The 25,018-nt window shown below is 44.3% G+C and overlaps 1 protein-coding gene across 4 annotated transcripts in view; it reads right to left on the bottom strand.

The window, feature by feature from the left end:
* MYO18B (myosin XVIIIB) overlaps positions 1-25,018 on the bottom strand; it is a 249,673-nt gene that overhangs the window by 7,339 nt on the left and 217,316 nt on the right. For all 4 annotated transcript variants that reach the window (XR_011505408.1, XR_011505409.1, XM_070516286.1 and 1 more), the window contains exons 41-42: positions 16,714-16,758; positions 15,294-15,431 (exon numbers count right to left, since the gene is read on the bottom strand). Coding sequence is in view for 2 of the 4 variants with exons in the window: in XM_070516286.1 (XP_070372387.1) it covers positions 15,294-15,431; positions 16,714-16,758 (183 nt within the window). In the remaining 2 variants the exon portion in view is untranslated. The remainder of the gene's footprint in view (positions 1-15,293; positions 15,432-16,713; positions 16,759-25,018) is intronic.

Here is a 25,018-nt window from a genome sequence, read left to right as displayed (position 1 = left end):
GGATGACCCTCTCCATTTCTGTCCTGGCTTTGCACATTTCAAACCCAGCTTGCTGTCTTCATCCAAGGACCTGGGGAGACTCATTTTTTTCAGCTGTCCTCACTGGACAGCTTGGCTCAGACGGAACTCCCCCCCATCAGCATCGGGTGACGGATGGATGGCGGATAATCAAGATGTCACTGTGCCTGCCTCCCAGAGCCTTGGCCATGGAGAGAGAGATGATGGATAGGAGGCTCTCCGAGTCACTGGGAGACAGCTGTGGACAAATGCTAGGCAGGGGCACTGTGATTCTCTGAGGACAGACTCCAGAAACATCTTGGGAACTTCTGCTCACTGCCCCTTAGCCTATCTGAAAAGGAACAGCCTTCTAGCACACCTGCCATTATAAGGAGCCAGCAGGCATCCCTGAGCATCCAGCCACAAAGGTACTGGCTGATCCCATAACTCAACAGTTGCCACAATAGCCACCCCTGGTTGAGCACCTACTGGGTGCCAGGGACAGTGCTGGGTGCCATGGATCCAAGGAAGAACAAGCTGATGGGCCTTGTGCCCTCATGGAGCTGATGCCATGTTCATTGATAATCTCCATGGCAACCCTGGGTAGGGACTATGACCTCCAGGCATGGGGAGGCGGGGTGGCCTCCACATCACACACAGGTAGAAGTGACAGAGGCAGGTTTCTGACCCCACAGCCAGTAGCACCGTTCTCTAGAAACTTCCCCTAAGCCCCGTGACATGATATAGGTTTCATAGCATTGCCTACGTCACCTTGTCCAGATAACGTGTGTCACTTGGAGCCTAGTCTGCTTCTGCCGTTCACTAGCCGTGTGGCTTTGGAAGAGTCAACCTAACTTCTCTTGGTCTCAGTTTCCTCAGCTGCAAAATGGGGGAAACCAGGCCAACCTGGCAACATAGCAGAGAGAAGAGCTCCAGGAGGCAGAGATTTTTGTCTCTTGTACTCGGGGTTCTACCCCAATGCCCGGAACAGTGTCCTAGCACATAGTAGGTGCTCAAGAAACATGTGTTGAATGAATGAGTGAATCTATAGCCCTCTGCCACATTGTAGGTCCCCAGTAAGTATGTGTTGGATGAATGAGTGAAGCTCCAGTGCCTGCCACACAGTAGGTATCGAATAAATGTTTATTAAGGGAATTGGTGACTAAGAGAATAGATATGAAAATGCTCTAAATATTGGTAGTTTCAATTTATGAAGGCTGATCAGGTAAACTAGGATCTGAACATTCAGAAATAGTGGAAGTTCTGCTCTTTCTAACCTGCAAGGCCAAGCAAACGGGCTTCAGAAGCAGACAGGCCCGGGTTCAAATCCTGGTCCCTCCCCTTCCGAGTCTGGTGTCTTGTGGAGCCTGGACTTGTTCAGCTGGGAGCGTGGGGACAATAATGCCCTATCTCATAGGGTTTGGGGAGGAATTAGAGATGACGTGTGTCATAGGGACAGTCAGGTCCCAGGAGCATCACACAGTTAAACTTGCATATATTACCTATTCACTTCAAAGCACTGCTACTAATAAATATATGTTTAAAAATCTTAATGCTTGCTTGATTGTTTTTAACAGCCCCTTCCATCAGGGCTGGAGAAGGCCCCAAAATGAGGACAGATGTTCAAGAGTAAGCATTTCCTATGTATGATCCTGTCCTGGACAGCATAGGAAAAGGATGCGGATATTGAAGGGGTCTGCTCAGCCTGAGAGACATGTGTCTCCAGCTTGCACCACACCCCTCCGCCCTGCCAGGCAGTCCCGTGAATGTGGCTCCATCTTTTTATCGCTAGTGCCTACCATGGGAGAAGATGCTCCGTGAATATTGGATGAAGAACAAAGAACACACCTATATATGCACATATATTGTATACACCATCTCATCAGGATGAGAATCGTCACCCCATCTTGCAGATGCTGACCCTGAGGCTCACTGGTGAGAAGCCATTTGCTCAAGGTCACCCTGCTATGTGGCAGGGCCTGGATGTGGACCCTGGTTGACCAGATCTGAAGCTCGTGCTCCTTCCTTCCACATCACACGCTCTCCAGGTAGAAAGCTGGAAACATCAACCGGTTGAACTCCCATCTACACGTATATATTTTTCAAAATCCACTGAAACATAATGATCCAAAAAATGGAGGTCCAAGTCAAAGAGATGCTGGACTCAATGGCATTACACATAATCACACAGCAAAACACAAAATTCCCAGGTCTGAGTCTGGGCCAACAGGAGCTACAGGAAACTCAATGCAATTTTAATGACACCATGAATCATTCCCAAAGGCGTGCTGTCACCCCCATTCTTCATTCACTCCCTGAAATTAAAAAGGAAATTAAAAATGTATTGATGTTCTTTAGCACCGGTGAGGCCTGCGATGGGAAACCAGATGTCCTTTTAAGATGGCCTGAAGGTTTTGTGACTGAGTCCAACACACTAATTGATAGTCTGGAATAAAAGTTTACAGGGTGCCCCAAAACTGTGCATGATGTGGTAGGAAACGTGAAACATTTATTAAGCCCCTGTAGTGTGCAGGTGAATTCTGCATAACAATAGCTACTGTATATTGTGGCTTTAGGCTTCCCAGACATTACTCAAGTTTATCTTCACAGTAGATACTGCTGTAATCTTCCTGTTTCACGATGAGGCTCAGAAAGGATAAGTGTTTTGTCGTAGAAGATATGGGAGGACGTGGATTGGAAACAAAGAGTTCAATTCTGGGATCCATGCCTTCTAACCGCTCTGCTCTACTGCCCTTTATTGTCCCATTTTACAGATGAGGACATGGAGGCTCAGAGAGGCAGGTGCTTGCTGAGGAAGCAGCAGGGCTGAGGCCCCCCTCTGTCTGACTATATGCACTGTTAGGCTGAGCTCACACGGTAGAAGGGGACTTGTCTTCCCCTCCCGGAGAGCACACTGTAGGTGTGGAGACCGGATAGAACGACCCTGGGAAGACGGATCAGCAATGCAAGGAGTTCCAGGTAAACTATAAACCAAGCGCAGCAGAAGCTGGCACAGGAGAGAGTGGGTGCCGGAGCCTGCATGCACAGCCTTTCTGCAGGGGGTGGGGCTGAGTCAGGCTTTTGGAAGAGGAGTAGGATTTGGATGGTGGTATGGGGTTGAGGAAGACACTCCAAGTGGGAGAAGAAAATCCTTCTAACCAGTTATCAGCTTATTCAACGGTTTCTGCAAAACCCTTGACAAACAAGAGCTGACATCCAAATTTCACAGGCAAGGACATCAAGGCTTAGAGGAGCCACCCAGCTGGACGGGAAGACTCAGAGCAAGGAGGAAGCCATGGGGTGGAATAACCAAGGCAGCTTGCTCAACTGCAAGCAGGGGAGGTGAGGAAATGAGCAGCAGACAGTCCCCAAGCCTGAGGGCGCGGAGACTTGAGTCAGGAAACAGACTCTATAAATATCCTATATTCCTTATCAGAGAATGTTTTTATGAGGCAAGATAACTCTTAAGCCTCGCTTGCTCTCCTCTCTGAACTGAAGTGGGCGCCGAACCCTCGACACTTTTTAAAACCAACCCAGTGCACTGCCCCCAGTGGACACCTGCCCACATATTTTTTATGGGAGAACAGAATCTGCTCGCCTGCCCCACACATTCTTACTGCCTTCCGGGTATGAGGACCAGCTGTTTTTGAACAGAGTTGCCCACCAGAGTCACCCCTGGAACTCAACCAAAAATTAATTTCAATGGGAGGGTGGAGGCAAGGAGACCATTACCAGTTTAGAAGAGTCTAAAGACTAATGGAAGATGTTAATAATAGGGGAACCCATGTGGGGGAGGCCAGGGGGTAGATGGGCATTCTTTGTACTTTCCGTTCAAATTTTCTGTAATAAAATTTCTCTAAAAAATAAAATCTATTATTTTTTTTTTAAAGAGAAAGACTAAAGAAATAAAGCTATTGAATGCAATGAGTATGCTTAAGAGGATCTTCCTTTTAAAAAATACAGGGATCCAAGGCAATTTTAGGACAATTGGGATAATATGATGGTTGAGATCTTGGATGATATTATGGATTTGTTGATTTTCTTAGTGTGTAGTGGTACAATGGTTAGGAAATGTCCGTCTTAGAAAAAAGATGCAAAACTATTTAAGGAGAACTGTCATAATGTTTTCAACTTCTTTTCACATTGTTGAGCAGGAAAAATGTGTTTAGATATTGACATAAGTAGAGAAGGAGGTAAAACATAGAAATGAAATGTACATGAAAAAACACTAGTCACGGTCCAATCAAAGTGGAGGCTCAAAGATTTGGTGGTGCCCAGATACCTTGGTTGTCAAAAAATAAGAAGAAAGAAAGAGAGAGAGAGAGGGGGGAAGGGACACTTTACAGGTGATTCTGAGGAACCGTTGCTCTATATTTAAAAAAAGAAGAAAAACAACCATTTTTACCCACCCTTCAATGGTCAGCCCATCTTTCGCCTCCTCCAGGAAGCCTTCACCCACCTCCCAGCTTGGGTTAAGGGGTTCCTTTGCCTTCCACAGTCCCTGTGCTTCCCCATCACTCTGTACTATCATTACTTGTTTATAACTCCCAACAAGACCATTAGTTCTGAACTAGACAATAGTTTACTTTTATGAATCCCCAGAAACTGGAAGAGTGGCTCAAGGAAAGTTCACAGAATGGAAAGAAGGAAGGAATGGAGGAGTAAAAGATAAGGGATTGTAGAAAGAATGAACAAAAGGGCTCCACCTGCCTCATCTGGCTGGTTAACTGAGACCCTGTAGCCCTACGGATCAGTCAGCCAGAGCCACTACTCTTGGCTTAGAAACAATCAATTCAAAATCAGCTTCCAGTCACAATCTAGAGTGAATTGCTCATATGTCTAAACCCAAGCCAAGAGCCTGGTTTCATTTCTACAGAGTTTTATCAACTTCTGGAATATCAGAATCAAGAGGGAGCTGGGACCTCATCTGGTTGGAACCTCATTCTACACCTGGAAAAACAGAGAAGGGAAGACGACCTTCCCAGGTCACACTCTGATGAGATGAGGAAAGCACTGCCTCTAAAACTCCAGTCTTTCACCTAATACATTTTCCACAACGTTTTGACAGAATAAACTTGGTATGTAAAGTAATTAAGATCTACAATTGATTAGACATTCAACTTGGTGCAACCTATTTTAAATAAATTTTCAATGCCTTCCTTCACTTTCCATGCCTAGACATTGCCTGAGTTGAGCAGATGCAATGGCAATCACTGCATAAAATCTCAGGCTTATTCATAAAAGCACTTGGGTTCTCATGAAAATGCAGTTTTAAGCGAATGGATACTATCCATCCATCCATCCATCCCTCCCTCCTTACATCCATCCAAAATCATTTATTGAGTCCATGATGCCAGATGTTGTTGATACAGAGATGAGTAACCCTTGCATTCAAGAAGCTTAGTCTAGAGGAGGAAATAGAGTCACCAAGCTATGACTGGAGTGAACTTTCATGCCCTCTCAGGCAAGGAAACTAAGGACGACTGTTTACCTAGCAAAGGGAGAAGGAAAGCCTAGCTCAGCATTCAACCTCCAGACATGATCAACTAGCCTGTATCAGGCAAAACCCCAACTTAGAAAAACCAGAAGAGCTAAATTTAAATTTAAAGATATTGGAGAGCCACCAAAACAGCCAGGACTTGAAGGGCCAAATTCTGGAAAGAGGAAAGTACACTGAGGTGAACTCAGTATGGTGTGGAACTCTCCCCTGGAGTCATTTGCTGATCTTGAGGAAAACTCCTAGGTATATACCCAACAGAAATCTGTACGCTTATGCAACAAAAGCTGGGTATAAGATTGTTCAAGGTAGTACTATTCATAACAGTGCTAAGCTGGAAACAACCTAAGCGTCTAGTAATAATAGAATGTATAAAACCATTATTTTATATTCATACAATGGACTATTATAGACCAGGTTTTCTCAGTAGTGGCATAATTGACATTTTGGACCAGATAATTCTCTCTGGCTTGTCCTGAGCACTGTAGGATGCTCAGCGGCATCCTGGGCTTCTATGTCCTAGATACCAATAGCACCTCTCTCCCTCTGTTATGACAACCAAAAATGTCCCCAGACCTTATCAACTGTCCTTTGGCAAGGAAGAGGATGCAAAAGTGTCCCCAGTTGAGAACCACTCTTATGGACCATAGAGCAAGGAAAACAAGAGAATTACTGCTGCATGCAACAATGTGGATGAATCTCATTAACATAATATGGGGAAAAAAAGAAGCCAGACACCAAAGAGTACTACTGGATGCTTCTATTTACATAGAGTTCAAAAACAGAGAGGTCTAATTTATAGTGTTAGAAATCAAGATGGCGGCTACCTTTGAGGAAGGAAAAGGTCACGACTAGTTACGGTCTGGTTTTTGATTCAGGGTAGTAATTACCTAGGTATGACCAGCTTCTGAAAATTTCACCAAGGTGTACTTTCTGCTACGTATATTCAGTAACAAGTTTACTTAACAAAAATTTAGCTCAATTAGAGAACCACAGATTCTAAAAGAATCTTCTGAACCATCAAATGATGAATTCAAATGATTTTCTACAAACTTGCAGCTAACTCAGGCGAACCTCAAAATTTCCCGAAAGATCTGCAGCTCTACCACCCAAGACCAAGTTCCAGGTAGAAAACAGCTCTCCTTCAACAGAAACCTGTCCAAGAGTGATGCTGGCTGCAAGCTGAATCCTGGACAGAGCCAGACTTCTCCTGGTTTCACTTGCTTAGGCCTTGGGTTCAGGATTAATGTGCTTGCTTTGAATATTTCCACGCTTTCACTTTCAACATCTTTTCCACTAATCTTCCCAATACTGATAAAACTGAAAAGAACTCCTTTGTTCTAGGAAGACATAAGACCATCTTCATGAGAGGCCCATTCATTAAGCATATTCCGGCTGGATTAAAATGATCCTGAGCTCTGCTTCTAGGAATACAGAGACCAGTAAACAAATGCACAATTGAAAAAGATTAGAGGTGGGTGCTTAACCTACTTTGAGAACAAGCTGTTTTTAATGTTAAGTACCATCCATTCACATTTACATAATTAATGAACTAATTACAAACGAGTCTTATCTAATCATTTGAGCAGGCCCCACGTGACCTGTCCTTGCTTCACTTCTGCAGTGGAGTAATTGCATTTCCTTGAAAGGAATACAACTTTATTTTTTAAATACCCTATAATTTAGACCTTTATACTAATTCAAGCCAGCCTCATCCCAAATAAAAATCAACGGGGACGACAGGAGGGTGGTGGGGTCTAAATCTTTTCCTTTTAAAGTAAGAGCCACAAGCCAAGAGTATGGGGCTGCAAATGTTTACAGAAAGCAAATTTTCCCCAGGAAAAGGAAAAGTTGTATTGCCATCTTTTAGCCAAACGAAAAGCAGTTGTGTTAAATGGGCACCAAAGCAAATGATACATACAACAGTAATTAGCGAAGATTACACAGTAATTAAAATCACGATGATTATGTGAGTGAGAATAATTTATACAATAATCTCCACGCTCACACTGCAATATGGTACAAGTCCAACAGCAACAGTGGAGAGCCATGTTTGGTAATAAATTCTAATCACAGCATCACTAATTGCGTGGTGATAGATCGGTCACGGAAATTTAGGGATAAATAAAGTCTCTGACCAGGAGACACACAATTTTATTTGGACTTCCTGAGGCTACCAAACGGGGATCTCAAACACTCTAATGTTTTCTCTCTCCCCCTCTCCCCCATCTCTCTCTCTTTCCTCTCCTCCCCACTCCCCTCCCTTCCACTGGGAGCTCTCTCTCTCTCTTCCTCCTTCTACGTAATCTTGTCCGCTCCCATAATTCAACCTTCCTCTTGGTGAAGAACATTTGCTTTGCTTATTTTTTTTAACTACCCAGTATCATTCTCCTGCTTCAGGTAAGGGACCCTGTTGTCCTTTGGGAAAACCCTTTCTCCTGCAGTGTTCCTGTGGTTTGGGTGGGAATAACCCTATCTCCCAGAGCTAGGTGAGAACACAAATTTGAGCCTAAGGGAAAAGGCTCCTTCATCCTCCTTGTCCATTCTGACTAGTCCAGTGACAGACATGTGGCTCACTTTGGGCCAATGAAAGTCAAGCTCAAGATTTTTGTGGAACTGTTGAGAAGAGAGAAGCCCTCTTTACTCTTGGCAAGAGCTTAGAGCTGTTGGCTGCCATCTTGCTGCCTGAGAAAGGAGCCAACACAGAGGAAAGCAGAGCAGAGTGGTTGATGAGGGGTCAAATCCCCATGATCATTTTTTTAATCCCTTGATCCAGTAGTGCCTGAAGCTAGCTCTACCCTTGGTTTCCAAGCTGCACAAGATAATACATTTTCCTTTTTGTACAAGCCATGTTGAGTTGGATTTTATGTCACTTATACCTCAAATGCAGAGAAGTTCTGGCATCTCATGGATCCAGACCTGGACAGTTCCACTTGGATGTCCCCAAACATATTAAGTTTAACATATTTAAACCCAAATTCACCAAAACTCCACTTTCATTGACAAGAGAGTCTCTGTTGTGCTCATGGTTTTCTGCTTCAAGTCTAGACACTTCCACAATCTCTGGCACGTGAGATTATAAGCCAGGCATAGTTTTCCCTCGTCCTGCCTTCAGCATCCCTGCCTCCCAGAGCAGCACTCACCCAGCCTGGCCTGGGATGAAGGGAGGAGAGCGGAAGAGATCTTTTGCTTATTAAATGCTAAGTTGGTGCCAGGCCTTCCACCAGCCACTCTGTAGCTGTTACTTTAATCCCGCAAAGGAAATATAACATGGAGGAGGGGCTGAGACCCAGAGACTCTAACTTGCTCATGGTCAGGCAGCTCGTAAGTTCACATTAGAAACCAGGTCTACCAGACTGCAAAGTCTGTCGTCTTTCCTTTACCTCCTGAGTGTGTCTTCAAGGCCCCTTGCAGATCTAGTTTCACCCTCTGTGCCCACCACCTGCCGCTGCCCTCAGTCTGCACTCTGTGGAACTGAGTCCAGATCTTCAGTTTTCTCCACTATGTTCCATCAATCCTGGTTCCATGTTGCTAAGAACCAGTCTGGCAAATCCACCCTTGGCTCTTGATATCAGCCTTATTCTTCTAATCATCTGGTGAGAGGCCATCTAACTTCCATTCACTGGTCATTTATTTGTTCAATCCATATTTATTGAGCACCTACTATGTGCCAGGCGCTGTGCTAGATGCTGAGGTACAAGAAGGAAAAGATAAATTTTATGTCCTTAAAGGGCTCACAGCCTACTAAGGGAGATAGACACCTGAACAGGTGATCTCAACATAATAAGGTAAGTGCTATAGAAGGGGGACATATGGGGTCTGTAGGACCACAGCAGAGGGGCGCCTGACCCAGCCAGGGAGTCACGGCAGGCTCCTGGGGAAGGTGATCCATGGGCTGAGTCTTGAAGGGTGAGTAACAGTTTGGCAGGTGAAGAAATGTGGGAAAGGTGTCCAGGCAGAGGGCATATCATGCACAGAGGACAAGGAGTGGGAAACAGCACAGTGTATGAGGGAGAGCTCTAAACCATCTGGGACACAAAGTATGAAGAGGAGATGGAGGGAAATGAGACCAGAGAGGTAGACAAGAGCCAGGTCATGGCGGACACTATAAGCCAGCTGAGGTGCTTGAATTCCATACTGTGCTATCCTGTAGGGCAGAGATCACCAAAGTTTTTCTGTAGAGGGCAGATGGCAAATATTTTTGGCTTTGGGACCATATGGTTTCTGTTGCAATTACTCAACTCTACCATCACAGTACAAAGACAGTCACAAGCAACATGTAAAATTAAAAACAAAAACATGGGCATGGCTGTGTTCCAATAAAACTTTATTTACAAAAACAGGTTGGGGGCCAGATTTGGGCTGTGGGCAGTTGAGTGTGCTGCCGCCTGCTGTAGGTGATGGGGAGCCACTGAAACCAGGTTTTCGTTCTAGAAGGATCATGGCTGAAGCGTAGTGGATGGGCTGAAGGAGGGTGGTGTTGGAAGCTCTTTGCCAGAATCTAAGAGCAAAATGATGGAAGCCTGAATTAAAGGTGGTGGCAGTGGGAATGGAGATAAGTAGAAAGAGCACCAAGAGTGTTTTCTTGAAAGGGGGCAGAACAAACAAGATTTAGGGACCAGTTGAATGAGGGGAGGAGAGAGAGGGATGATGGTCTTAGGTGAGTCAAGGGTTCCAGCTTGGGAAGCTTTGTGGATGATAGAACCACCCAAGGATGGACAACACAGGTCAGTGGGGAGGGAGGGATTTCCTCTTGCATACGCTGAGTTAAGACACTGGGACACATCCAGTTGGCAATCTTCTCAGAGTAGGCAATTAGATATGATACATAAGTTTAAAGCCTGGGAGAACAGGAGAGCTGGAGGTCTAGATTTGGGGGTCATCGGCTTACAGCAGAGGAGTTAAAAATCACAGAAGGATTGCCTGGGATCAGGTGAAGAGAAAAACAGTCAGGTGAGGGCAGCCTCCTGAGAATCCCAGCATTCAGGGGCTGGAGGAGGGAGGAAGAGACCAGGAAAGAGAAGTCTGGGCAGCGCCAAGGAACAGAAACATCCACAAAGCCACGCAAACAGAGAATTCCAAGGAAGGTTCGATAGTTGCCAATGCAGGGGAGAAGTCCAGAAAAAGATCAAGACTGAAGAATGTCCCCTGACTTGTCCCATTGGAAGCCACTGACATGGGGAGAAAAGTTTCCATGGAGTGGTGGGGGTAAGCTCTGGGCTGAAGGAAATTGAGGAATAAAATGTTAAGTAAGTGAAGATAGTGAGTGTGGACCCCACACTGGAGAAGCTTGGTTCTGAAGAGAAGGAAGAGGAGTAATTCAACAGGAGTACAGAATGATGGGTGAGGATACGCTTAGGATGGGGATGCCCTGAAGGTGGTTATAGCCTGTGGAGGAAGGACAACTGAAATGCGGAAAGTTGAGGAAAAAGGAGCAAGAGGGGACACCAGGTGGATGGGAGCCCTGTATAGGAGAGGAAGGAGAGGTGGAGGAGTATGAATTGGACTCAGACAGGACCAGATCTCACCTTCTGAGACCAGAGGGAAGATGGTGGCAGATAGAGATGGGTTTAAAGGAACCACAGAAGTTGAGGCCAAGATATTTTTTCTTTGAATGAACCAGGAGTTTAGGATGTCTCTTTAAAGTTAGGGACAGTGACTGGAGGAAAGTCAAGATGGTTTAGAATAATTGTCCAGTAAAATGAGAGAAGTGACTGACCAGTGACAAGACAAGATGTTAGGAGTCTGCATAGTTGGGTCAGTTAATGCCTGTCAGCACACGGACCCTGCAGAACTGTGTGAGTGACCAAGGCTGGGGTTCTGTTGGGCATGGGGATGCAGGACTAGAGTGAAATGGGTCGTGGACCCTCCTTGGAAAGCCTGAGGGGCTGTGAGGACAAGCAGGAAGTGGGGAGAGCCTCCCTCCCTTTAACACTCTTCCAGCAGGCCAACAGCCCTCGAGGGCGGGAAGCAGAGACCACGCACACAGCAGGGGCCAAGGGGAGCATGCCAGACCCAGGACGGCCCTGGCACCAGCCGCAGCCAGACGTTAAAAGAGACTCTGGAGCCAAGTGTGGCTGCCACCACGAAGCCCATAAACTTGCTCTCTGGGGCCACGAAGGAAATTTAGTGTCCTCGTCTCCAGAAGCTCTTGCATTTATCAGGAGCAGCTGCCTGCTTCCTGGGCCATAAATCATAAAGCTTTAGGTGTATTTCTCTTGAGTTGACGTCCCCTTATAAATAATACAAGGAATGCTTTCATTTTTTTTTGGCAGAAGACTGCTTTCTCCCTCTCTTCTGGTTTTAGAGTGACCTTCTTTTTCAGTCAAATTGGAAATGTCCATGAGACTCACATATGAGGCCCTGTGATGTGCCATGGAATATGAGGATGGCAGACGAGAGTGTCACACTCCACTGATTTAGTCATCTAATAGAAGAATGCTGGGGCAATCTAGCAGGATCTAGTCAAGTCTAAAATGCAAGTGCCCTTTGACCCAGAGAATCATTTGCCCATGTGCTTAAGGACATGTGTTTTTTGAAGCTTTACAGGTTAGTAGGAAAAGTCTGGAAAGGAATTAAAAGTGAAACGAGAAGACTATAGTTAAATAAATCATGGCATAACTTTAAGATCTTTTGCATGACTTTAAGAGGACATGATAGACTTATGCATACTGATAAGGAAAGACGGCCAAGGCAAGTTATTGAGGGAAAGAAGCACATTGTAAGAACTTTTGTGTAGCGTAATATATAATATAGCATCAAATCATTTATGTTTTTAAAAAGCCCACGAATATGCTGTGTACTTGCTACAACTACATATATGTTTATAAATACACAGAGAAAGATACGGAAGGATGCACACCAAACTGAAGATGGTGGATACCTTTGGGAAAGGAGCTGAGATTGGGGTGGTGACCAAGAGGACTTTAGTCTTCTCTGTTATAGTTTAACTTCTTGAAAGGGGAAAGCATTCAGAGATTACTTGAGCAAGTAGAAAGACGTGGAAGTCAAGGCATCTTCTAGGTCAGTCCTTACTATAAATTTGGGTAAGATATTTCCCTCTGCAGATTTCAGATTTTCATTTCTCATTTGATATAATGAGCAACTTGGATTAGAAAATCCCAGAGGTCCCCTCCAACTCAGAAGTTCTAGAACCTTTAAACTGTAAACCTACTCCAAGGACAGGGCTCAAAATTTTTCAGGGTTTAATGCCATGGGGTCTGGCAGTCAGCAGGCATTTAATAAATACCTTTTGGATGGATGTTGAATGTTGCATAACGATCCTCATGCACTTTTAACATTAATAACAGGCCAGCTCTTTGCCAGTAAACCTTGCCAGGTGAGTGATCTACTCCCTGAGAAATGTTGCAAAACCATGCAGTGTGGCAAATGCAAATACAGATTTTGGAGGGATTCAAATCTGGGTTCAAAGTCTGGCTCTTCCACTTACCTGCTGTGTGACACTGAACAAATTATCGACCTTCTCTGTGTCACAGTCAGTGCTGAGCTGTGACCAGGTACAGTTAATATTTCTGTTCCCGCTCTGACATTATGATCATTATTCACTCAACAGAAATTTATTGAGCACCTACAGTGTGCCAGCTCTAGGGACACCAATATGAAGAAAACCGACAAGGAGCTCATGGTCCCTTCTTGCCTGCTGCCCCAGGCTGTCCATGGTGTGGGCACCTCTTCTCTAACTGCAACTGGACAAGCCTGAGGACTTGGAGTGGGGGTGGGGGAAGACCGACAAGGCTCTAGAGAGGGCTGCCGGGGGAGGCCGAGGACCCACTCTGCCAGGTGCCGCTACAGGAGCGGATGTAAGACGGTCTGTGCCTGAGTCAGTTGTTCCCGCCCCCCCCCCAGCCTCAGATTCCTCTTGTTACCGGGGGGGTAATGATGTCTGTCTCCTGGAGTTCCTCTGGGCATCAAATAGACACCAACCCTAAGAAAGCAGCTACTTTTCTTGAGCTCTTTCGAGGTGCCAGGCTCTGAGTGAATACCGACTCGTGCACCATCTCATTGACCCTGACAACAAACCTGATTTACTCACAAGGAAACAGGAACAGAGAGGTTAAGCAACCTGCCCCAAGTCTCACAGCTGCAGAGGAGCAAATATAGACTAGAAATCCAGATGCCTTGACTTCAGACCATGTACTGAAACCACCACAGCCTCCCGTCTCCCACTCGAATGGGTGCTAAACAACTTAGGGTGTCATTCAAGGGCTAAGCATCCTTCTCATGCACTTTAATACAATTCTAATTATGAGCTTGGATATTATGTTAATGAGCATTCACAATCGGCTCTGGCCGCCTCCACTTCTGCTTCTGCTGCCTTATAAATTGGCTGATGGAAAAAAACAAAAGTATTGAGTTATCAGGAGTGACAGAGTCCTCACCATTTGGGGTTCACAGAGGACGTGGCTCTTTCTCCATACAGACCCTTCTTTTTAATTAAGAGCAGTAATCAGATAATCTTGCTTTAATTAACTCCCCAGATGCACCCCACTCTTGGAGGCTCCCTTTGATATTTTTGACATCAAATCTTTCAGCATAAGATGATCTGTAGACATGTGCCAGACATTTGCCATTTGCTGAATATGCCCGAAAGGTTAGCATGAATTTTCACCTCCTTCTCTTTTGTGGAGACACCCCCTGCTTCAGAGCAAGCACATTTCAAGTGAGGAAGGGGTTATCTGGGTTTTCTCCATCAGTCTGTGATTTTTCTTTCTATCTTATCACACTGGTTCTTCTATTATCACAGAAGCGGTGTGCATTTCATCTTAATTACACATCTGTTTAATCCATAATTTCTGATTTATGGCCATTAGCTCCTAATTACAAGAGGGCCACCCTTGAAAAGGAAAAGCAAATGAGCTGAGAGAAATGGAACTGAAAAGCAAGAGGCGAGAAGGATTTAAGTCCTACAACTGAGGGTGAATCCCGAGGCCCATTTGTTGGAGCAACCTATTGTTGGCAATCCTATATATTCGCCAGGGTCCCATCTCAGGCCGTGGCCGACTTCATCTTCTTTATGGTAGCAGAAATATAAAATCCTGACCTCCAAACAAAGCTAAAATCCCTGAGGAAGAGGTCATCCAGCCTAACTGTCTTTATACCAACTCACCGTTAAAAAACAAAAACAAAACTTTAAGTGAATATGTTTATAAAGAAAGTTTAAACCCAGAACGATCTATAAATGGAAAACAAGTTAGGACTCAGAGAAAAGGCAACTGTAGTGAATCCATAGCAATTTCTTATAAATTTTTTTTCTTCTGCTTTTTCTCCCCAAAGCCCCCTGGTACATAGTTGTGCATTTTTAGTTGTGAGTCCTTCTAGTTGTGCTATGTGTGATGCTGCCTCAGCATGGCCTGATGAGCGGTGCCATGTCTGCACCCAGGATCCAAACCGGTGAAACCCTGGGCCGCCAGAGAGGAGCACATGAACTTAACCACTCGGCCACTGGGCCGGCTCCTATTTCTTAAATATTCTCTGTGTACTATTTAAAATCATCTGAAAGACCACTCTTCAGGGAGGGCTGCATTAGATTCTCATCATTTCAACTGTTTGGGGCAGTAAATGCAATTTTATTTCCTGTTTTGGAGATGAGGAATGAAGGCTCAGAGAGGGTAACTGACTTGCCTAAAGTCACACAGCTAGGAAGTAGCAGGGTCATATCTCAAACTGGACCATGCTTGTCATGGCCTAGGATGGAAACAGAAGACTTGAACAACAATCTTCAAAGTGTGAGAGTCTTTGAGCTATTGGCCATCCAGAGGCAGCAGGAAAACACCCTTACCTGGGGCTGAGGATGTGGCTGCTGATGGCTGACTGTCGAGAGGGGCTCCTCATGGTGTCTGTGGCCAGGGACAGAGTACAACTCAACCAGGACTGCAGACTGCCCTCTGGCTGGGAGCTGACGACGGAGACGTTATCTCTAGAACGAGAATGCAGGATGCTGTCAACACAATGACAACCACAGTAACAGCAATAACTAGATACTCACCCCTTAGCATGAGCCAGGCCTTGTGCTAAGTGCTGCTTATGCATAAGCTCAGTGAATACTAACACAATCCCTGAGAGGAGGGACCCCATGACACAGATGAAAGTAATGAGATGTGGGAAGGCCCACCTGAGTCTTGGCCAAGGTCACCCAGCTAGTCAGTGATGAAGTTGGGGTGCAAACCCTGGTCTATCTGATCCCAATGCCCAGGCTACTGACCACTGTTCCTTGGAAAACAAACACTCTATCACAGATGTTGAGGTATCTCCAATTTTGGATGAAAAATCAGTATTGAACTTTATAACAAATGATATGTTCCTGGAATATCTCCAGTGTGAAGGTCTCAATTCCTTGCCCACCTTGGTTGGAAATGTCACCGTGGACAAGGACTTCACTTGTATGCCTTCCTGCCCTGAAAGCAGCACAGGGAGAGGCCCATGTGGGTACTCAGTGGTTATTTTCTGTTGATTTACTTACTCAACATTATAAATATTGATAGATTGATTGATTGACTGATAGAATATTCTGTCCCAGGCTCCATGGGAAGGAGCTGTAAACATGAACCCAGCATTGACCCTGTCCTTAAAACCCCATCTTAGCAGAGTAGATATCTATATAAATAACCATAAAATAAAGGAGAAAATTATCAATGCCAGAGAGAGGGACAGAGGGGTACATTCTAGGGAGAATAAGGAGGGAGCCTTGACTTGCTTCTTGGAGTCATAAGGGAAGGCATCGAACAGTGGCAGTTGAGCTACGTCTTGTTCGAAGGTTAGGACGTGGCCACGCAGGGCCTGGAGAAGGAAATCTGGGGTGGAAGGAGCAGCACACATAAGGCACGGAGCCCGCAAAGGGCAGGACATGGATAATATGGAAAGTAGGAGTGCCGGGTAGAGATGGAAGTAAGGGTCAGAATGCGCAGGGCTCAAATGTCAGTCTAAAATGTCTATTCTGAGGAATGGGGAGCCAGTGAAAGTGTGTGAGGGGGACAGTGACGTGATAAGTCATGGGCTTCTCTCTGTCAAAAAGAAGTTGGATGGTTAAATAGTACATCCCCAGGCTACATGCTATGACCATGGAGTCAGAGCTCTCATGGGCATTGCTGGTAATTCCCCAAGGAGGCATGGATGTTCCCCCTGCAGACTGGACACAGAGAGGCGGGGGCTTGCCCTGGGCATCAGTATAAGCTGCTCAGTTCTACTCAGTGTTAACTTACATCTCTTTTCTGCCACTGCCGCCACAATCCACTGCCGTCTGGACACTAGAAGGAGGCACAGGAAAGAGTCTGTTACCCTTGTGCTGTCAGGGGCTGGTGAAGAACACAGTCTTTGACGTTAGACAAACTTGAGTTCAAGTCTCACTTCCAACCTGTGCTGCTGTGTGATCTTAGGCAAGTCACTTACCTTCTCTGAGCCTCCTGTGCCCCTTTGCAAAGTGCAGCTAATAACGGGACTCTGCCTCCAGAGTTTTAGAGCAGAGTCAATGAGACGACCCTTGTAAAGATCTCAGCATAGTTCTTGGCAAACAGTTAGTGCTAATTAAATGGTAGGAACCATTACTGCTCTTCTTGTTTTTGTACTGTTGTTATTAACAGCATCATTATTGTCAACACACAAGGCATTTGTTTTATGGTCCTTGTGAGTGCTTAGAAAATTACACATGAGGGTGAGGTGGTCAGCTTCCCAGGGCATTCTGGGAAACTCCAAAACTAATTGCAATAGCAGCAATTACAATGACCATAATAACATCAATAGAGCATATTCTTCAGGGAGTACCCCCTCATCCAACAAATATGCCTCACCCACGATCTCATCTAACCACCTGCCCATCTCCATTTTAGGGATGAGGAACCCGACACCCTTGTTGAAGGTCACACAGCTCTGAATCCCAGGTCTGTATGAGCCATTAAAGGTCACGCTCTTAGCCAGTGTGCAAGTGCCCAGTGTTCAGGTGTAAACAGCCAAACAGCAAACCTCAGACGCCTAGGACCTCATTTTAATCCTGGATCCTCAGGCTGGGACCTCCCAGCTTTATTTTCTGCTGGAATCTGGGCAATTCCTTCCTTGGAAGACCTGGTTGGTTCCTCCGTGGGGTGCACCTGCTGCGCCTTGGGACCCACCCTCAAGGACCTATCACCCTCAGGGCTTCTATTAACATCTACCTGTCCTCATCAGATGGCAAGGGCCCCTAATGGGCAGTAACATGTATTAACCATCCCTTAGCCCCAGAGCTCAGGCCAGACCAGGAGTTCTCTCAGACAAGGCTTGGCGACTCCAATAGAAGAGAGATCTGTAAACTTCAACCCAAGCCTGCAAGTCTGGTTTATAAATAAGGGTTTATTGGAACACAGCCGCACTCACTCATCTACATGTTGTCCGTGATGGCTTTTTCTCCACAGTAGCAGAGTAGAGTAGTTGCAACAGAGAAAATGTGGCCTGAAATCCTAAAATATTTACTATCTAGCCTTTTAAAAGAAAAGTTTGCTGACCTCTCCAGGAGAACAAAAGCACTTTTGTGAATGACCCTGTGACAGGCAGAATAATGACCCCCAGAGATATGAACGTCCTAATCCTTAATCCCAACAACCTATGATGACACTTCCTGACGTGGTAACATGGACTGTGCAGATGTGGTGAAGGTTAAGGATGCTGAGAAGGGGAGGTTATCTTTTTAGTAAACTATTTAAAACTTAAAAATAGTTTAAAATAACCCCACAACTTTGTTATCGGAAGTGGTCAACGTGAGTAGACCCAGTTCAAATCCTTCTGGAGACCTGAGTCTTTTCTGAGGCTCTGCTGGGCTGGGGCTGTGGAAAGAACATGATATTAAGAGAAAAGCTGACTGAATCCTAGTGCCCTCGCTGTGTGGCCTTGGCCTGCTCTCTTTCCTGCTTGGAGCCTCAGTGTCCCCATCCGTGAAGCCAGGAGTTTGGACCAACGAGCTAAGGCCTTGTTGAACTTGGATCCCTGAAGATTATACACAGTGGAGAGGATGCATTTGGGCCCTAAAGCAGGAGTCCTTGGCCTTTTGTGAGAATCTTTCATAGAGACTACGGAACTTCCACCTCCCCAAATGTACAAACACTGATTCTAATTTAATGTAATATCTGAGGATTGCTGGTATCATCCTGACCTCATGCATGGCCCCCTCCCTCGACCTACTGGTTCACAGACCCCAGGTTAAGGAAACTGGTTTCAGCTGACCAAAGAAACTAAGAATGTGTCAGGTGAGGCCCCGTGGAAGCAGGGGGATTTGAGTGAATGGAGATACATCTTCTGATATGCTCACAGAAAGAAAAAAAGAACTCAAGGCCCTTGTGGCCCAAGCCATAGTGTTCAAAGTGATGTAGCATTCCTTTTAAAAGTAGAGAGGGTGATGGGTGGGGAAGCATGGAGGTCACAGGTCCAATGAGGAAGAAGAAAGCAGGACATTAAAATTGTAACTTGAGACAGTGATGTCAGCATCATGGCAGAGTGAGCTCTTCCCTTAGATTCTCCCCACTAAGATACAATGAAAAGGACACTCATAAACCAACAAACGACATTCACACAACACAATAGACATCTGAGAGACCCACACAGCCACACATCAGAAGGTGGAGGTGCTGGACCCCCCAGGAGGCAGTGGAAAGAGCAGAGGCAGGTGGAATCTGTGACCAGATATCCCCACTATGAGAAGGCACAAATCCACACCATCAAATACTACCAACAGGTACATTAACACTCAATACCAGAAGGAAAATGACAAGCATCCAGAAATCAATCCTGAAAGCATAGAAATTTACAATCTAAATGACAGAGAATTCAAAATAGCTATCATAAAAAAAAACTCAACAAGTTATAAGAAAACTCAGAGAGACAATCCAATGAAATCAGGAATAGAATTAATGAACAGAGGGATTTCTTCACAAAAGTGATTGAAAACATTAAAAAAATCAATCAGAAATGTTGGAGATGCAAAACACAATGAATGAGATAAAGAAAAAGCTGGAATCTTTAAATAACAGAGCTGATATTATGGAGGACAGAATTAGCAATTTAGAGGACAGAAATGTAGCCCTGCTTCAGATGGGGGAGGAGAGAGAACTAAGACTAAAAAGAAAAGAAGAAATTATCCTTCAGAGATACGGAGAAATAAAAACTTTCCCAGATAAACAAAGCTGAGGGAGTTCATCACCACAAGACTTCCCCTACAAGAAATGATCAAGAAGGCTCTCATGCCTGAAAAAAAAAAAAAAGAAAAGAAAGGTTTTACAACGCCTTGAGAAAGGAGATAAATAGGCAGACAAAATCAGGAAACTGCAGCTCTCCATCAGAACAGGTTAGCTAACACTTAAGTATAACATTAAAGATAAAGGGAAGGAAAACATCAAAGATAACTATAACCCCTTCATTTTAACTCACGACACAAAACAGAATAAGTTGTGACAACAACAACTTAGATGGGGATGAGGGAAGGGGTGGAACCTGCTTAGACTAAGGAAATAAGAGGCTATCAGAAAATGGACTGTCTCATCTATGAGATCTTTTATATAAGCCTCATGGTAACATCTAAACAGAAAATCAGAACAGAGACACAAATGATAAATAAAGAGAAAACTGAGAAAGCCATCATAGAGAACCACCAGACTGAACTGGCAGTCCAAAATACATGGGATGAGCAACAGGGGAAATATAGAGCAACTGAAAAACAAGTGATAAAATGGCAGTATTAGGCCCTCATATATCAGTAATCACTCTAAACATAAATGGATTGAATTCTCCAATCAAAAGACACAGAGTGGTGGGATGGATCGAAAACAAGACACAACAATAAGCTGCCTCCAGGAAACACATCTCAGCTCTAAAGAAAATCACAGGCTCAGAGTGAAGGGATGGAAGATGATACTCCAAGCTAATGACAAACAAAAGAAAGCAGGTGTTGCCATACTTATATCAGACGCAGTAGACATCAAAATGAGAAAGGCAAAGAGAGACAAAGAGGGGCAGTATATAATGATAAAAGGGACACTCCACCAAGAAGACATAACACTTATTAATATACATGCATCTAACACAGGAGCACCAAAGTACAAAGAGCAACTTTTAACAGACCTAAAAGGAGATATTAACAGCAACGCAATAATAGTAGGGAACCTTAACACCCCACTTACAACAATGGATAGACCAACCAGACAGGAAGTCAACAAGGAAATAGTGGAATTAAACAAAAACTAAACCAGATGGACTTAATAGACATATATAGAACACTCCATCCCAAAACAGCAGAATACACATTCTTCTCAAGTGCACATGGAATACTCTCTAAAATAGACCATATGTTGGGAAACAAGGCAAGCCTCAATAAACTTAAGAAGATAGAAATCACATTAAGCATCTTTTCTGACCATAATGCTATGAAACTGGAAATCAACTGGAAAGAAAAAAGCTGAGAAAGTCACAAATATGCAGAGACTAAACAACACACTACTGAACAACAAATGGATCATTGAAGAAATTAAGGGAGAAATCAAAAAATATTTGGAGACAAATGAAAATGAAAATACACCATACCAACTCTTATGTGATGCAGCAAAAGTAGTCCTAAGAGGGAAATTCATAACAATACAGGTCCACCTTAACAAGCAAGAAAAATCAAAATAAGCAATCTTTAACTATACTTAACAGAACTAGAAAAAGAAGAACAAAGCCCAAAGTTAGCAGGAGGGAAATAATAAAAATTAGAGCAGAAATAAATGAAATTTAAACAACAACAACAAAAAAAACAGTACAAAGGATCAATGAAACTAAGAGCTGGTTCTTTGAGAAGATAAACAAAATTGACAAACCCTTAGCCAGACTCACTAAGAACAAAACAGAGAAGACTCAAATAAACAAAATTAGAAATGAAAGAGGATAAATTACAATGGATACCACAGAAATACAAAGGACTATAAGAGAATACTATGAAAAACTATCTGCCAACAAATTGGACAATCTAGAAGAAATGCATAAATTCTTAGACTGATACAACCTCCCAAAAGTGAATCAAGAAGAAATAGAGAATCTGAATAGACCAATCACAAGTAAAGAGATTGAAACAGTAATCAAAAACCTCCCCCAAAATAAAAGTCCAGGACCAGATGCTTCCCTGGAGAATTCTACCAAACATTCAAAGAAGATTTAACACCTATACTTCTCAAACTATTCCAGGAAATTCAAGAAAACAGAACACTTCCTAACACATTCTACAAGGCCAACATCACCCTGATCCCAAAGCCAGACAAGCACAACACAAAGAAGGAAAATTATAGGCCAATATCGCTGATGAACACAGATGCAAAAATCCTCAACAAAATATTGGCAAACCGAATACAGTAATACATTAAAAGGATCATACACCATGATCAAGTGGGATTTATTCCAGGGATGCAGGGATGGTTCAACATTCACAAATCAACCAATGCAATACACCACATTAACAAATGAGGAATAAAAACCACATAATCATTTCACTAGATGCAGAGAATGCATTTGACAAGATCCAACATCCATATATGATAAAAACTCTCAAGAAAATGAGTATAGAAGGAAAGTACCTCAACATAATAAAGGCCATATATGACAAACCCACAGCCAATATCACACTCAATGGGGAAAAACTGAAATACATCCCTCTGAGAACAGGAACAAGACGAGGGTGCCCACCCTCACCACTCTTATTCCACATAGCACTGGAGGTTTTGACAAGAGCAATTAGGGAAGAAAAAGAAGTAAAAGGTGTTCAAATTGGCAATGAAGAAGTGAAGCTCTCACTGTTTGCAGACAACATGATTTCACATACAGAAAACTCTAAAGAATCCATCAGAAAACTATTAGAAATAATCACCAACTACAGCAAAATTTCAGGGTACAAAGTGAACTTATAAAAACCAGTTGCATTTCTATACTCTAACAACAAACTAACAGAAAGAGAACTCAAGAATACAATCGCAACAAAAACAATAAAATACCTAGGAATAAATTTAACTAAGGAGGTGAAAGACCTATACAATAAAAACTATAAGACATTATTGAAAGAAATTGATGATGACATAAAGAAATGGAAAGATATCCCATATTCACAGATTGGAAGAATAAACATAGTTAAAATGTCCGTTCTACCTAAAGCAATCTACAGATTCAGTGCAATCCCAGTCAGAATCCCAATGACATGCATCACAGAAATAGAACAAAGCATCCTAAAATTCATATGGGGCAACAAAAGACCCCAGATAGCTAAAGCAATCCTGAGAAAAAGAACAAAACTGGAGGCATCACAATCCCTGACTTCAAAATATACTACAAACCTCTAGTAACCAAAACAGCATGTACTGGTACAAAAACACACAGATCAATGGAACAGAATTGAAAGCCCAGAAATAAAGCCACATATCTACGGACAGCTAACCTTCAACAAAGGAGCTAAGAACACACAAGGGAGTAAGGAAGTTCTATTCAATAAACGGTGCTGGGAAAACTGGACAGCCCATAAGCAGAGACTGGAGTGATGTCTGTGACCCTCTGTGCCCTCACCACCAGGATCTCGCTCCCCCGGGGAGGATCTGCTCCTTGCTTCTCACCACACCTTCTGTCCAGGCTACCCCCACACCTCTAAACGTGCTATTTTTATAAATAAGTACTCCAGCCTTCCTCTCCTCCCTCCTTCCCTCCAATTGTCACCTGAGTTCCCTATTGTCTGAGTCCATGGGGGAAGCCACAGGGCAGAGAGCCCATTGATGTGGTCCATCTGGGTCAGCCTCCCAGGCACATAGCAGGGTGGAGAGCGTGGAGTGGATGTGGAAGAGCAAAGAGAAGATGTCCTGCCCAACTGGACATCTCACAATGAGTGAGTCTCTAGTCTAGGGGGAAAGAGCCCTTTCAGAAGGGGGAAAATGTAAACACGGAGTCCACCGCTGGGCCTCATAGTCATGGAGTTGGTTAGGGTGAATAGTGGTCATGAATTAACACCAGCACGTGCCTTGATTAGTTGTATTGTGCTGTGAAGACTTTGCTGTGCTGGGTTCAAATAAAGATTGCTTACATACAATCAAATGAATCACATACAGTCAAATGAAGTATGTGAGGAAGGATGCCTGGCTGCCCAGCAGAGAGAGACCTTGTCTCCCACAGAGTCCAAGGCAAGTTGCCTTTGCACAGAACCTCTGAGGTGGAAGTCAAGGCCTGCCAGGCATTTATTTGCCCATCCACGATGAAATGCCATTCAGACCAAGAGTGGTGTCCAGCCTGGACCACACACTACCTGCCATATGAGAAAGTCACAACAAAGTAGAGTTTGTTTAAAATAGAGAGGCTGGGTTGATAAGACCTTCTAGAAACCATGCCACACCACTGTAGTATGAGAACCTGGTGAAGACACCTCACTCCTTTATCTTGAGGTGGTCTAGGACGGAGGCCTGTGGGAAGGGGGTGGGGAAAGGCTTCCAGGCAGAAGCAGGAGGAGTTTTGTTCTGTCTGATCCTGAGAAGCATTAAACCAGATGGTAGAAGTCACCACAAGTTTAACTGTATACAAGTCATGGATTATCGGTCCTGGCAGGTACTTAAGTTTGTGCACCATGGTCCACGGAGCCCTTGAATTCTGGGAAACCTCACCTGCTTCCAAAGGGTCAGGGAGAGGGACCTAGGAGGGGGGCTCAGCCCCAAACCTCCCTCTCTCACTCCAATCAGAGGGTGGCTGCACTCCATCCTAAGCTTGAATTTCCTATAGGAGCTTGCTTTGGTGTAAAAAAGGGCATTCTACTTAAATGAGGGCATTTGAAATCCACCGACCCCTTCACCATAAGAAGAAAGAGTCTCTGGACTGCAAACTCCATGGGTCAGGTCCAGGTCTGCCTGTTCCCTGCTGTACCTCCTGTCCTGACATGGAAGGTGCTCAATGATGATGATGGTGATGACGATGATGATTTTAGTCCGTTGAGTGGGCAAGCAGAGGCCCCGGAAGGGCAGGTGACCTGTCCGTGGTCCTGATCTAGCTGGCAGTGCAGCCCAAGACCCGAAGCCTCATCTCCTGACGTGTGGTCAGTGGTTCTTTCTCTCACCTTGGAGCATGTGGCTTTTAAAAAGGAACTTGAGCCAAGTATTTGTGGATAGGGGACTGCTGAGGAGCAAGAGAATTAATTAAATGTCTTCTGTTGTATTCCTTTAATGGCAGTCTTTGCCAGACGCTCCAGTCTAACTGCAAACATTGCCTGGGAAGTCACACAAATGCACTGGCCCCACGTCACAGTGACAGACACAAGTTCACCAGCATGACAGGCCAGTTTTGTTGTCAGAAAACAAAGACTTGACAAGAGAAAGGGAGAAGAAAGGGTATGTTTGACACGACAGCAGAGCTTGGTCATTACAAGTGAGGGTGATGGGGTCAGCCTGGAGATCAAATCAGGGCCCCGTCACTTACTGTGTGAGCATGGGACAGTTTCTTGACTTCTCTAAGCTCCAGTGTCTTCATCTGTAAACCAGGGATGACAATGGTACCAACCTC

Source organism: Equus asinus, chromosome 8 (assembly GCF_041296235.1).
Source record: "Equus asinus isolate D_3611 breed Donkey chromosome 8, EquAss-T2T_v2, whole genome shotgun sequence".
NCBI lineage: Eukaryota > Metazoa > Chordata > Mammalia > Perissodactyla > Equidae > Equus > Equus asinus.
The sequence above is the reverse complement of the archived record's forward strand: the minus strand, read 5'-3'. Positions and strand labels throughout refer to the sequence as shown.